Source organism: Arvicanthis niloticus, chromosome 11 (genome assembly GCF_011762505.2).
Source record: "Arvicanthis niloticus isolate mArvNil1 chromosome 11, mArvNil1.pat.X, whole genome shotgun sequence".
Lineage (NCBI taxonomy): Eukaryota > Metazoa > Chordata > Mammalia > Rodentia > Muridae > Arvicanthis > Arvicanthis niloticus.
In genome coordinates, this window is record NC_047668.1 from 35382451 (window position 1) to 35398109 (window position 15659).

Sequence of the window (15659 nt, forward strand, 5' to 3'; positions counted from 1 at the left end):
AATTATAGCTTATATCATTCTAAGAACTTTGTATGTATGTCAGTCTATTTGATCAGTAATATAAGCTAAGGGAAGATTTTCATGTCTATGTTGTTGACGAAGAGAGTGGCTTTCAACATCACACAGCAGGCGGGTGCTCAGGCTAGAATTTGAGCCAGTGCCACTCTCCCCCATAATGTAGTTCACCCAGTAACCCATGTTGCTTTGAAAATAAAGTATAGCACTTAATAAGATGCTTGTCTAATGTCCTCATGTTTCACTACATCTCTTTTTCAAGGCTATTAAGCTGGAAAAAAATCTGCAATTTCTAAAGAATAATCTTGGAGTTCTCTTTTTTGTTCTCTAGTTTTTTGAAATTTAAGCTACCTATTACTACTAAATCTCTCAACATGTTCAAAATAAATGCCACTTGACCTGATGCTCAAAGCAGGCTCACATGGAGTTGGGGCAATAAGAGGGCACAGGGACTACAGAAATGTTAGGATGTAAAAAGAGGAGTGGGAGTTGTGGAAAGAACAGATAGAGACTGGAAATAGGGGATGGGGTCAATAGATGATGGCTGGGGACAGCAGAACTGGAAGTCTGTGTAGCTTATTTGTGGAAAGGAACTACCAGTAGAAGGCACTAGAGCAATGGCTGCTGGGAGTGGCACCTCCAAGGTTTTGAAGTGGATTCTACTGTATACAATGCTGATGAGACCTGGAGAAGCAGAACTGAAATGTTTTGTGTTTATGTCATCTTGGATATATACAACAGTTGATACAGAGGGCAAAAGACAGACAACTTCACAGAACGGGAAGGAAAGAGGGAAGAGGAGAGGAGGGGAGAAGAGAAGAAAGGAAGCCAGTTGACCAGTGTAAGAAGCAAAATAAGGGCACTAGGAAGCCTCTGTCCCGCCGCGCTGAGCCTGGGCTACCTTAGGGATTGTGACAATGGCGTAGACGGCCCACTTACCTCTATTCCTATTTCAAATCCTCCACCAAGCCCAGCTATCCCAATGGCTGAAGGTGCAGACCATTCTGACAGAAAACAAGAACATTTGAATATATAAAAAGTGTCATATGAATGTTAAGTAAAAGATACTTAGTTTTTAAAAGATTCATGAATCTTATACTTTAAGATCTTTCCAAAATTAAATGTTTTTCAAAAGATACTAAGTATTCACCAAGAATGTCATACTCACAAACTCATATAACTCACGCTTTCCCTAATAGCTCACACATACCTAGACTATGATCACATTATCCACTTAACATACACAATGGTAAGAACTGTACTATTAATATTTTTAAAACGTAACCATCTATGTTTGGGTCACAATGGTGTCAGACATAAGTGATCAAGATTCAAGAGTGTTTCAGTGACTCCTGGGTGTCAGGTGGGGGCAACATAATTCTAGATTGCTGCTGTCATATATTGTTTTGGCACCTCTTGTGCAAAAGAAGTTCCTTTATATTTGTAATATAAACAGTAATTTCATTGGAAGTTTTAAAACTGTTGTGTATTTATTTTTTCTGTATAAAAACAAATAAAGAAAAACTATTTTTAGTTTGGTATTGAGAGTGAATATCTCTAAATGACACTTCTACACTGACCTCCCTTTGCTGGGGACTCACCCTAGACAAGTATTACTGATGGATACATCTAGAATTAACCTGCTGGTCTTGGAAAAGCTTGGATCACAGGAATCGGTGCCTAATAATCCCAAAGCTGGTTTTCATTCCTGTGTTCGGCAATGCCTACCTTGCAGGCCTGTTCTCTGGGGTCAGAGACTTGCCTTGCCTTATTTGAGCAGCCTTTCTGTTACTTTCAGCAGGTGGATAGCTGCTTTTTTTGGAAGAGATGGGGGAAAGAAACTCAACCTTTGAAAACAATAGAAAAATGCAGTGTGGTGTAGAACATGGATGGGGAGGTTGATAAAGACAGACCCTTATGTTCAAGCAACAAGTGTCTGTCGTGGATAGCATGGATCTGTAGAGCCTCTGGCCGAGCCCAGCCCTCCACTGTGTTTGGTGTCACTGCTGAGTGAGTATTTGGGCAATATTTCATAGAAAGAACTTCACATTTTCTAACTTTAAAGATTTAGGGTTTTAACTGAATTGATTGAAATTAACCGAAATGATGACATGGCAAAAGTTTTTACTAAAGGGCCTATAGAAGGAGAGTGCCTGGTGAATACAGCACTGGAGTTATGCTGTACCCCAATACCAAAGGCAACCCCGAACTATGAAAAACAGATCCACAACTGAGGGAAGAAACCCCGCTGGGTCTGGGGACACCTGCAGGAAACGATGAATCCAACCTAGGGATAAAGGACGTGTTTATGAACACCTGTGCTTATGACCGGAAAGTGTCAATGATACTGTTAAGCTAGTTATTGACAGAATAAGGCATCTCCTTACATGAAACACAGCACAGGTCAAACTGCAGAGGCTCTTTCGTTGGTCCTGATATGTGACTATGTTATAAATACAGGTATAAGGCTCTTAAGATTCATAACAAATGCATTTTGAATTTGTCTCAGAAAAATCAAATTATATTTTTTAGCCCAAACAAAATGTTACAATGCTTTCAATGTGATTCTGCTGGGAGGAACTAGGAGGTCTTTCCATGTCTTATAGAGAAACCAAGATGTTTACAGATGACATTCATACACAAGAGAAACTTGCTTTCCCATATTTAATAAAAGTGTGTAGTATGTTCAAGAAAGTGTTCTCTGGAAGGCCTACAAAATATAATACAACAGTCAGACACAGCTTGAGTAATAACCTAGTAGTAATCTAAGACCAGCTTTCCTGCTTTTCCTGTCACATAGTACATGTTTTAGAAGAAGCACACAGGGCGTTTTCACTGGTCATAATCCCTATGAGACCAAGACAGATGCAGAACACAGAAGATGTGAGGTCTCTACGAGTATCAACTTACTTCCATCTGGAAGACGAGCCAGGACAATCCCACTGCCTCCCCTGGCTGTGACCAGAAACCCAGCTTTAATCACAGACAAAACTGCAAGACCTTTTGCTTTTGCAATCACATGGGCTGCAAACAGACAAAACAGCAATGATTAAAAGACAGCTTGTGACAGAGCTTCGATTTTAAAGATACATAGTTGAACTCATTATTACTATGAAAATTTAGATTTGACAACAAAATTAAGTGATTTGCCATTTCAAAAGGTTTTTAAAAACTCAATCTGTTTGAGCAACCATTTTATATTGACATTCTAATTATATTTATAAAACTAGTTTATTCATATTTCAGAGTGTATGACATAAAATGAGATTTTAAGTGGATGTGTCCACTAAAGGTACAACTTTACCACAATATGAATTTGCTTACGTAATAGCTTATTTTTCAAACTTCTGTTTCAACCTTTCAAAGACATCACTGGAAGGCAGCTAAAGTCCAGGTGTGGCAGTACATACCTTAAATTCTAGTACTTGGAAGGTTAGCCCAAGCTAACCAGGGATAGTGGGATTCTGTCTCCAAACAAAACCAACCAACCAACCAACCAAAAAAACCACACATATACACAAAAGGTTTATAAATTCCTTTACAAAATGTGAAATTTCTAATTTTACAACAATAAGAGCATTCTGGAAACCCTGTGAATCATGTCCCAAGAGCATAGCAAGGTCAGCACACATAACTTGGGGAACCGTCTTCTCTGGGAGGCTGAGGACAAGGGCACCTCCTGTGCACTAGGAACTGAGGACACCTCAGACTGAGGACACTTCAGAAGAATGTTGCCCCTAAAACTGAGTTAGCTGGGTGTAAGCTGTCATGTGGGTCTTGAGAACCAAACCTGAGTCCTCTGTAAAAGCAGTCAGTGCTCTTAACTGCTGAGTGAGCTCTCTAGCCAAATACCTTACTTTGTGTTATAAGATGCTGCAAATATGTTGTAATAGATTGAAAATTATAACATATATACAATCAAGCACATTTATTATTTTATTATTTATTCATTCTATTGGCACATGTTGGTACCATGTTCTGTACATGTTATTCTGATATCAATGCTTCTAAAGTTACTAATGCCTCAATTTGAAGACATTACCTATAACAGCATGCTTTTGAAAGTGAGCATTCTCCACATGTTAACTACCAATTTTAATACATTATCCATCCAGATTCAGAGACAATAAAACACTAGTAATTCCTAAATAATTTGTAACTGTCTCTTCATTTGTAACATAGACCATGCTTGTGATGGTTTACTTTCTAAAAAAATGTTTAGATCTCATTTTGTTTTTATTTTATATCATATTTTGTTTTTATTTTATGTGTATATGTGAGTGCATGCATGTTCATGTTATGTATGTGTATCACGTATCTGAAGCAGTCAGAAGAATGTTGCCCCTAAAACTGAGTTAGCCGGGTGTAAGCTGTCATGTAGATCTTGAGAACCAAACTCTACCATCAGGTGGTGGCAACAGAGGTGCTGCAGGATGCTGCTACTGAAAGTTTAGTTTCTCCCCTTGATGTGTCCTGATGCTGTCACTGGAGACCTTGTGGGAAATGCAAATTCATGATCCTGAGCATCCCTTCATGTTGGGCCTTGGACGAGGTAACTCCATTTAACCTGTTACTTTCAGTCACGTAGGACAGGTAGAGGGTGTGACTAACAAGTCTCTACCTCCAGAGATTTAAATATTAATGAATTATCAAAAGGCCAGGGGCGTAGCTAATTAAGTTATTCCCTCCCCTTTCTCCCTTCCCTATAAGACTGGTATCCCCTGGCTTTTGGCAGGGGAAGCGTGTACCAGTTGCGCCCATTCACCATGCCATGAACAATAAAAGCTTTGGAAAACCGGACTCCACGTGTCCATGGTCTCTCCGCCTGATTCCCAGCTTTTGGAACCCAGGAACCTTGCCGATGCAGCCCCCGGCCCGCCACCGACAGCTGCGTGAATGTGGGATCCTCTGCTGGCGCGGGAAGCCCTGGTGCCGGACTGCCCAGAGACTCTGTCACCGGACTCCCCCCCCCCCCCCCCCCCCCCCCCAGCGAGATTTCTTCCCCACACCTTCAAAGCTTCCAGGGTTGCTCAGCAGCTGGGTCAGACCCCATCCTAAACAACAATGTCCTCTCTGGATGGAGGGTACTGCTGAGGTGACCTAACTAAAACCACTGTTAATAGTTATTATAACAATGTTCCAACAACCCTTTCTATCTCTATTATGTAATTTCAAGGCATCTCTTAGGAAAAAAAAATGAGTGTTTCTTGACTGAAGGATAGTCACACACTTTAATTTGGAGAAAAATTTTACAGCACTGTCCAATACAAATATTCTTGGCATAAAATGAGCATTCCCTGAAACATTCTTGGAAGTAACTGGACACTGGTTATACTAACCAACTGGTAATGGTTCCCAAGGTAATGGTTCACCTCTGGGTCCATTTGCAAGTGGTCAGTCTGACTACTCAAAAGTCATATGATGAACATATTAGAACAAGAACTTCTCTACTGCTCTGAGTGTAATTCAGTACAGTAGCATGGGATTCAGGACTGGAATTTTGATAAGCAAGGAGATACTAATACAAAACTGTATTGGGAATTACTGACCAGTGTCTTCTTTAAAAAAAATCATAGAAATTGAATATTTCCTATAGAAAGAAAAAATCACAAATTAAAATTTACCAGTCAACACTCATGTTTGACTTTGCTTTGGTACTAAAAAATCTTGCTTTGGGAAAGATAATATTATATATTCACTGTATTGAATTGCAAGGGAAGGGTTGGGTTTGATGAACTACATTAGCCTGTGTGTGAACACAGGATTTAAGTCACAGCATCAGCACTTGTTATATATCATTTCAGGAGCTACTGGATTTGGTATTGTTGACAAAAGCTTTGGGTGTAAAATAACAGTGCCATTTAGAAGAACAGAAAGCCAGGTATGGCGATCATCAGAACTATGCTACCAAATTCTCTTTGGTACCTTTTGCTTACATGAAATATGTTACTTGTAAATACAATTTCCTTATTTATTTATTTATTTATTTATTTATTTATTTATAGAAATACCATGAAGTGCTTGAGAAAGCTTACATCATAAAAATTTATCTGTGAGATAAAATCTGTTTGCAAATTCCCCCAAAATTGATTAAAAAAAAACCAGAGTTTAAAAAGCTAAATGGGGCAGGGACTCAAGGGGTTAGGCTACTACTTCTAAGTGGAGGAAAGCAAAGTGAAGGGAGATTCCCCTGCTGATTGGCTGCAGGACTGTGCGCCAAGTGCTGCCCCTTTGAGGTCTGAGACTAGGGTAGTCTAAGTGCTTACTCTCTCCATAGGGCACCCATGCAGAAACACTAAGCAATGAAGAAAGCAGCACAGAAAACAAACATATGCAGAAATTTACCTACCAGGAATGATCTTATCAGGTCCATTTCTAGAAGTTATTTCTGTGAATTCTCTTAATATTTTGGCAGCCTTCTTTGCTTCTGATTTCAGATTAGAAGGTATTGGGTTATTCACTGAAAGAATAAAAAAAAAAAAACATACTGCAGTGGGGGAAAAAGAATCTAGTTTCAGAATATATTTCAGTTTCACTTTTCTCTCACACAATTAAGCATTTCAAGTCAAGCTCTACCAAAGGCAATGGCTTCTGGTTCTCACTGACATCTCACGTCTGTGTCCTTAAGCTTTGAAATCTTGCAGATAGCTAACACTAAATACTCAAACTGTCAGAAACTCTGAAAACATGGGAACTTGGGATCCTAGACAAAAGCTGGCTGGCCTTCTCTCCTCATTAAGTATCTTCTCCCCATAATTAAATTACTTCAGTGTCAATAAAAATGATTTTGCGGATTAACAAAAGACATACTTTATAATTGCTTTTAATAGATATAATATTTGATACAGTTGGCTTTTCTCATTAGAAATTTTGGAAATGGCTGGCTGTCACAAGTAAAATTCTGGGATGCTCAGAAACTGAGTTAATAGGCCCAGTAATATATGCTGGATCTTACATAACATTTTACATTCCCAGTATAAAAGTGTTTTATTGTTATAACAGAATACATGCAACTCTTGAGCTCCACAGCATGTTGGAGAAGGGAGACCATTCTCTTGTCTTGAGATGAGCAAACGTAAATCCAGGTGAGTTCAGCAGCTGTGGTCCTCATCTGACTATGGACAAGTATTTTAGATGGAAACTTACGATAACATCCATGTCACTATTTCTCCTGGTAATGTGACAGTGGGAATGACCACGTAGTATGGGGGAAACCTTTTATTTAGCAAAGTCTAGAGCTATCTAAGAACACAGTACAGATGCACATTGGCGGCTGGTATGCTTGGAATATGTAATTTATTTTAGAAGTAGAAACTGAAATAGAGTCATGGCAGAGTCTTTTTTGTTTTTCTTAGAAGATAACAGTTTGGCTCTTTGTGGCCCAAGACAAGATCATTAGTAAGAATAAAGTTATGGGGAAGTCCATCAATGGCACTTTTGGGGAGAGGGGTGCATTTTCTAGTTTGTAAAAGCAAAATGAAATGTATATGTTGTGTATGGCATTCTTTTTAAACCGGTATCCACACAGTATGTATGGTAATGTGCGTTTTTAAACTTAATTTTACTACAGAATATTTAAATACTGGTTCTCAAATTTACCTGTCTAGCTGATGCCATTTGTACAATAATCCCACCTCCTTTAAACAATTCTAGTTTGCCTATCCCATCTGAAGCATCAATAAGATTTGTTATTCTATATCAGTTTTATCTGTTTGAATACCATATAAGTGAGAGGAAAAAAAAGAGTTTTATCTTTTCTAATGACCTTATTTGATACGCCATAAAATAAGCGGGAGTCACTATTTTGGGCAGAGATCAGAAGCCCGTCGATTTTCAATCCTTATATGTGGGAACACCACAATTTAGTCTTCCATCGATTTTTTTTTTTTTTTTTTTAAGTTAGGCTGTTTGCAGTTTGGAGTTATTCCAAACTAAACTGCTATAAATACTTCCATCATGGTTGCTTATTCACACATGCTTTATTTCTTTTTGATAAACATCAATAATAGAAACTGCTAGTTCATAATAATAAGTATATGGTTAATTAATGTGAAGTGTTATTTTATTCTTCTACCAGAAGTTCCTGACATAGTTAGTGTCTCCACATCTTCAACACGTGCATGGTACAGACAGTCTGTTAAATGTTACTCAAGTGGCATTTCAATGTAGACTTCTCACATTCCTGACAAAGTTGCAAACTTTGTTTTGCTTATTTCTCCCTCCCCTCTTAATTGAAAACAGAGTCTTTACCCACATAATATATCCTGATTAAAGTTTCCCCTCACTCTTCCCCTCCCAGTTTCTCCTCAGTTCTCTCCCATTTGGATCTACCCCTTTCTGTCTCTCAGAAAAAAAAAACAAAACAGGTTTCTAGTAAAAAATAATAAAGTATAACAAAATATAAGATAAAATCGTCACATTGGAGTTGGAAAAGACAAACAGAAGGAAAAGAGTCCAAGAGGAGACACAAGATTCAGAGATCCATTCAATCACATATTCAGGAATCCCATAAATCACTAAACTGGAAGCTGTAATATACACACAGAGGACCCAGTGCAGATCCATGCAGGTCCTATGCATGCTGCCTCAGTCTCTGTGAGTTCACATGTGCTTTGAGCATGTTGATTTAAAGGGCCTCACTTTCTTGGTGTTCACCATCCCCTCCAGTTCTGAAAGTCTTTCCACTTCCTCGTCCTTGGGTCTCCCTAATCCCTGAGGACAGTGGTTTGGTGGAAACAGCCCATTTAGGACTGAGTGTTCCAAGGACTCTCACTGTCTGCATAATGTTCGTCTGTAGGTCTCTATATTTGTATCTGCATGCTGCAGGAGGAATTTTCTCTGATGATGGTTGAGCAAGGCACTGATCTTTGAGTATAGCAGAGTGTCATTTCTACTTTCTAGTGTCTGGTTCTTGGTCACAAAGGCAGTGTCAGGTTCTGTCTTGTGGAGTGGGCCTTAAGTCAAATCATATTGTCTGGTCATCCCACAAGCTTTATTGCCACCACTGCCCTAGCATACCGTGAAGGCAGGGCACCATTGTAGATGAGAGTTTGTGGCTGGCTCGGTGCTTGCTTCATTTTGGGAGTACAGAATACCTTCCTGTACCGAAGATGCTAGAACATAAGAGAAAAAGCTCTATGTAGGTACCAGCTCAGCTATTCCATGTTCAATGAATTGTGTAAGTATTGTCTTCAATGATGAGAACTTGCTGTAAGTTTGTGGAGAGCAAACTATTATCTTGGCAACAGTTTGGGATTCCCATGGGACTTCTTTGGCCAACAACTCAATTAGATGGTAACTGAATCTTAGTACTGGAAACTTCATTTGGTGACAAGAGATGGCCAGATGTGATTCTGTTTCCCCCATTATTAGTAGACTGCATTTAGGTCACCTTCATATAGGTATATATTTTAGGAAGCTTCTTTTGTATTAGGTTTCCATACTACCCCTCAAGTGGCTCTTAATTTTAGCTGTCTCGCCTCATACTCCCTCAATCACCTCTTCTCCCCTCTCTATTCCTACCTGATCCTCCTGTTCTAGCCCTGTCTCCATCCATAACTATGTATTTTTACTCTCTGTTTCTAATGATATCTATAACCTCAAGACCCTTATTCTATACCTACCCTTTCTGCTTCTACAGATTGTAGCTTGCTTATCATTAATACAATAGCTAACATCTACAGATGAGAGACTATGTTTGTCTTTCTGGGTATATCACATGATCTTTTTCTAGTTCCATCAATTTAGCTGCTAATTTCATGATGTCATAGTGGCTATACAAGTTTGTACTGCCACCAGCAGTGAATGCGTGCTCCTCTTACTCCACATAGTCACCAGCATGAACTGTCATTTGTTTTTATTGATCTTAGTCATTCTGGTGGGTTAAAGATGAAATCTCAAAGTAGTTTTGATTTGCATTTATCTGATGGCTAAGAATATTGAACATTTCATTAAGTCTTTCTCAACCATTTGAGTTTTTTCTATTGAGAATTCTGTTTAGATATATACTACATTTTTTAATTGGGTTATTTGTTTTCTTGATACTTAGTTTTTGAGTTCTTTATGCATTTTGGGTATTAGTCCTCTATAGGATGTAGAGTTTGGTTAAAAAAAAAAAAAATCCCAATCTCTAGGCTGCCACTTTATGCAAATTATAGTGTTCTTTGCTGTATGAAAGTGTCTCAGTTTCATGAGGCCCCATTTACTAATTGTTGATATTAGGGCCTTCGGTAAGGGCATTCTGTTCAGAAAGTCATTTCCTGTACTAATGAGATAAAGGCTATTTCCCATTTTCTCTTCTATTAGGTACCATGTATCTAGTTTTTTGTTGTTGTTGTTGTTGAGGTCTTAAATCCATTTGGAGTTGAGTTTTGTACAACATAAGTATAAATCTGTTTGCATTCTTCTACATTTAGACATCCAGCTTGGCCCTCGTACTTTGTATAAGATGCTGTCTTTTTTTGTGTGTGTATTTCTGGCTTCTTAACACCATGAGCATAGGAGATCTTTCCATCTTCTAATATTGTCTTCAATTTATTTCTTCAAAGACTTGAAGTTTTTATCATACAAGTCTTTCACTTGCTTTGTTAGAGTCAACCCACAATATTTTATATTATTTGAGCTACTGTGAAAGGTGTTGCTTTAATGATTTCTTTGTCAGTCTGGTTGTCATTTGTGATATAGGAAGGAGGGTTGCTGATTTTTGTGAGTTAATTTGCTATCCAGCTACTATGCTGAAAGTGTTTATCAACTGTAGGAATATCCTGGTAAATAAAGAACCTTTGACTTCTTCCTTTCCAATCTGTATCCCCTTGATCTCTATCTCTTATTGTTCTAGTTTAGACCTCAAATACTATACTGATAGGTATACAGAGAGTGGAAAATTTTGTCTTGTGCCTGCATTTCTCTCCAATTAAGTTGATGTTGGTTATGGGCTTACTGTAAACGTCTTTTATTATGTTGAGGTATATACCTTGCATCCCTAAATCTCTCCAGGACTTTTATCATTGAAGGGTGTTAGATTTACCAAAGCCCTTTTATGCACCTAATGAGATCTTGTGGTTTTGTCCTTCAGTTTGTGAAATTACATTTGAAATGGTCAATTAAATGATCAATTTATGCATGTTGAACCATCCCTGCACCTCTGGGATGAAGCTTACTTAACTGTGGTTGTTTTGTTGTATTTCTGGATTTCTTTCACAGATATTTTACTGAGAATTTTTACATATACTTTATATGGAAAATTGGTCTGTAATTCTCTTTCTTTATATGGTTTGGGTAACTGTGGACTCATAAAATAAATTGGCCAATGCTCCTTCTATTTCTATTTTGTAGAATAATTTGAAGAATATTGGGATTAATTCTTTGAATGTCTGGTAGAATTTTGTACTAAAACAAGGCCCTGGGCCTCTTTTTTGTTTGTTTGGTTGTTTGGAAGACTTTTAATGACTACTGTATTAATATCACTGTGGGTTATAGGTTTGTTTAAATTGATTATCTGATCATGATTTAACTTTGGTAAGTGGTATTTGTCAAAAATTATTTTAATTTCTTTTAGGTTTTGCAATTCAGCGGAATACAGGTTGATTTTTAAAAAAGTATATCCTTATGATATTCTGAATTTCCTTGGTGCCTGTTATGTCCCATTTTTCATTTCTAATTTTGTTAATTTGGATATTCATTCACCACCCTTTAGTTAATTTAAATAATGGTTTGAAACCTTATTGATTTTCTCCAATAGACTCTCCACTTCATTGATTCTTTGTATTGTCCTCTTTGTTTCTATTTTATTGATTTCACTCTGAATTTGATTATTTCTTGCTGTCTTTTCTCTTTGGGTATGCTTTCTTCTTTTTGTTCTAGGGCTTTCAGGTATTCTGTTAAGTTGCTAGTATGGAATTGCTATTATTTTATGTAGGTACTTAGTGCTATGAACTTTCCTCTTAAAACAGCCTTGTGTCCCATGAATTTAGGTATGTTGTATACTCATTTTCACTCAGTTCTAGAAAATCTTTCATTTCTGTCTTGGCCCACTTTTCAGTCAGTAGTGAGCTGTTCAGTTTTCATGAGTTTGTAAACTTTCTTTTGTTTTTGTGGTGGTCTGATAGAATTCAGGGTGTTATTTAAATTTTCTTGTATACATTGAGATTTGCTTTGTATCTGAGAATAAGGTTAGTTTTGGGGAGAGTTTGATGAGGTGCTGAGAAAGTATTTTCTTTTGTGTTTGTGTGAAATGTTCTGTAAATATTTGTTAGGTCCATTTGCTTATAAAGTCTGTTAGCTCCAGTATTTTTGTCTAGTCTTTGTCAGGACAACCCATCCATTGGCAAAATTGAAGTCTCCCACTATCAGTGTGTGAGAGTCAATATATGGTTTAAGGTATACTAGTGGCTTTTTTGTTTTTTTTTTTTTCACAAGAGTGGGTATCATTGTGTTTGGGTAGGGTTGTTAAGGAATGAAATGTCATTTTGGTACATTTTTTTTTTCTTTGATGAGTATGTAGTATCCTCTCCCATTTCTTTTGATTAGTTTTGGTTTGAATTCTATTTTATCAGATATTAAAATGTCTACACCAGCTTACTTCTTAGCAATTTGGTTCTTTCCAACTTTTTATCCTGAGGTGATGCCTATCCTTGATATTAAAGTATATTTCTTGGATGCAGCAGAGAAATGGATCCTGTTTTAGCTCCATTCTGTTAGTTTGTATCTTTTTATAGGGGAATTGAGATCACTGATGTTGAGAGATATCAATATCCAGAGATTACTGATTCCAATTATTTTGTGTGTGCTTGCCTCTTTTCACTTTGCTGTTCTGAGATTATTTATTTCTTCTGTTTTCTTGGGTGTAGTTAACCTCTTTACGTTGGAGTATTCCTTCTAATACCTTCTGTAGGGCAGGATTTATAGATAAATAGTGCTGAACTTTGTTTTTTTTAAATCATGGAATATAAATTGATTTAACACTGTCTTTGACTGGTATATCCATTCCTTCTATTGTATCTTCCATGCCTGAGATTCTCTTCTTCATCTCTTGTATTCTGTGGGTGATCTTGCCTCTGTGGTTCCTATTAAAACATTTTGTCCACTTAAAAATGTGCATTGTCTTGTTTCGTAAATCATCTTTACATATTGTGGATATCTTTCAAGTATAAATACGTTTTTGTATATATGCACATGCATACATATTTTGAATATTTTTTCAAAATGGTTCACCTAAGCCTTTTTTCAAATCAAGTGTTTTCTTAAATCAAGGGGTATCCCTTCTTAGAATATATTTTAAGATTCTTCTACCTTATTTTGGTTCACAAATTCCAGATCTATTTGTTTATTTGATTTTTTTTTCCCTCAAATGTGTCACTGAGGGTTTAGCCCTTGTCTCTCTGCCATTACCACCGTTTTCTTCTTTCTGCATTTTGGTTATTATTCCTTCAAGTTCATGAGCTTATTTTTCTTTCAGATCTGCTCTTCAAACGATAGTAAACTCTTCCCTTAAAGTGTTATGCCTTCAGCTTCAGCTAATCTGTTTTCTTCTCCCCTTTCCATTTCTGTCCTGCTGATGTTTACACTGTCTCTTAAGTCCCAGAACACTTTGGACATCCCTGTCTGCAGCCAAATCCATATCATCTGACTTTTTGGTGGACACACAAAAGGAAAGACAGGCAATCCGCCCCCCCCCCCCAAGTGTCCCCAGGGTTTCAGCTTAGCATATTCACTTATATGGGAATTCCAATCACGTTTCCTTGTTATCGGTTCCCCACTTGAAATTATGTTCTTCCAGAGATCCTGCACCTTGGAGACTTGCATTGGACTAACTTCTGCCTTTAACTTGCTAAACTCTGTGTACCTCTAGCAACTCTTCAAATTTGGTTAATGTACTAGTTAGTTTTAACTTTCAACTTGACACAACCTAGAATCACTTGGTAAGACAGTTTTAAAGAGGAATTATCTAGATCAGGTTGTTATGTGGGCATGTCTGTAGAGAACTGTCTTGACTTAGTCAATATGGGTAGTACCATTCCTCAGGGAGAGGCCCATGAACAATAAAAGAGAAGAAATCGACTGAAAAACAAAGAAGCAAGATTTCATGTGTGTCAGTCTCACCCTGCTCTTGTCTATAGATGTGATATAACAAGGTGACTTCTCTCCTATAATGGATTCGAACCTGGAATTGTAAGATGAATAAGACTTTTCTCCCCTAGGATCAAGATCAAACCCTCCCCCCTTTCTATTAGAGTACTAGATCATAAAAAAATGCCACCAACAATATCTCAGAGACATTAAAAGTTTTAAACAAACAAAACCAAACATCAACAGAAATATATAAAGGGTACATGTGGGAAAGTACATCTAGAAATGGCTTTTTAAATTTTCACTCTGTATTAATCCATGTCTTAAAATTTTAATTTACAGGAGTTAATTTGCTAATTTGATAAAAATTCCATTAGAAATTAAAGAAATAAGAACACAACTAAGCTTATATACCGTTTTAAAGAAGAGTTGATAAAACTTTACCACCTCTGCCCCACTGAAAAGGTTAAGCCTCTCAAGAGGCTCTGAAATGCTGCCTTTCTTGAGAAGTACAATGTTAAACACTGCTGTTGACACCTTCTACCTTTGTTTCTAGATCAGTGTAGTCTTTCTGGGGCTTGAGTTTTGACGACTTTGTCTTAGGGAGACCAAGTTTTCAAATCTGTAAGTCAGTCCATGTTCCTAGCTAGACCACTAACCTCCTTAAACAAAATTTACAACCAAATTATTCATGTGGGCCCCCCTACCCCCCGCCATCTCCGGATGGCTTTGGATGGGAGGACAGGATCACAGATGCATGCATGCTTTGTGCATGCCAGTTAAAAAGGGGAAAAATTTAAAATGAATGTGCTTAAGTCTTGAATGGTAAAGAGTTCTGTTATTTCACAACACCACTTGCAAATGAGTGAACAGACATGGACTCTTCATAGTCACAATGTATCAATTAAAAAAAAAAAGAGTAAATGTAACCAGAGAAAGGTTTTTTTGAAAGGTAAAAAAGAGAAAAGGTAGTATTGACTCATTTCACAGACATTGAACACAGTGAGCCAATAACCAATTCTCCTTAGTTAAGATGCACTAAACAGGATGAATGTTATCACTTAGTCTACTTCAACCTCCAACATAGCAATTTGCAAACAACCAGATGCTGCTATGGTATTTCAATAACAGGCCACAGAGCAGAATAAAACAGCACCTTTAACCCAGCCCTGTTATTCTCTAAACTCTGTGTACAGGTTTACTAAGTCATTAGTAATCGAAACATTCCTCATATCTGAAGGAAGTACCTGGGCCAGCAGGAATACAGAACCTGTTCACTTGGTAAACACAGAACAGGGCAAGGCTTCTGCTCCAGGGCAGGGCATTCCTCCAAGTGGAGGTGGTTCCTTCAAGTCTTCCCTGGTCTGCCTTGGCAGGGCAGTGTTACCATTTGTTGAAATGAAAACGGCACATTTTGCCAGGGGCGAAACCTGCTTCCTATTGTTACCTATTCCTATTGTTTAGAGCACTAAAAAGGAACAAACAGGCACTAGATCCCTGAGATGCAGCAATCAAACCACTCTCCACATCACCCCTCTTTGTAAGGTATTGCAGAATCAAAGACACTGTGTCAAAGA

General features: G+C 37.6%; 1 protein-coding gene across 1 annotated transcript in view; it reads right to left on the reverse strand.

Moving 5' to 3' along the window:
• The window catches only part of Sh3yl1 (SH3 and SYLF domain containing 1), a 39738-nt gene that overhangs the window by 22944 nt on the left and 1135 nt on the right, over positions 1 to 15659 (reverse strand). Inside the window, exons 2-4 of the mRNA XM_034514131.2 lie at positions 6365 to 6475; positions 2926 to 3039; positions 955 to 1019 (exon numbers count right to left, since the gene is read on the reverse strand). Of these exons, the coding sequence (XP_034370022.1) occupies positions 955 to 1019; positions 2926 to 3039; positions 6365 to 6475 (290 nt within the window). The remainder of the gene's footprint in view (positions 1 to 954; positions 1020 to 2925; positions 3040 to 6364; positions 6476 to 15659) is intronic.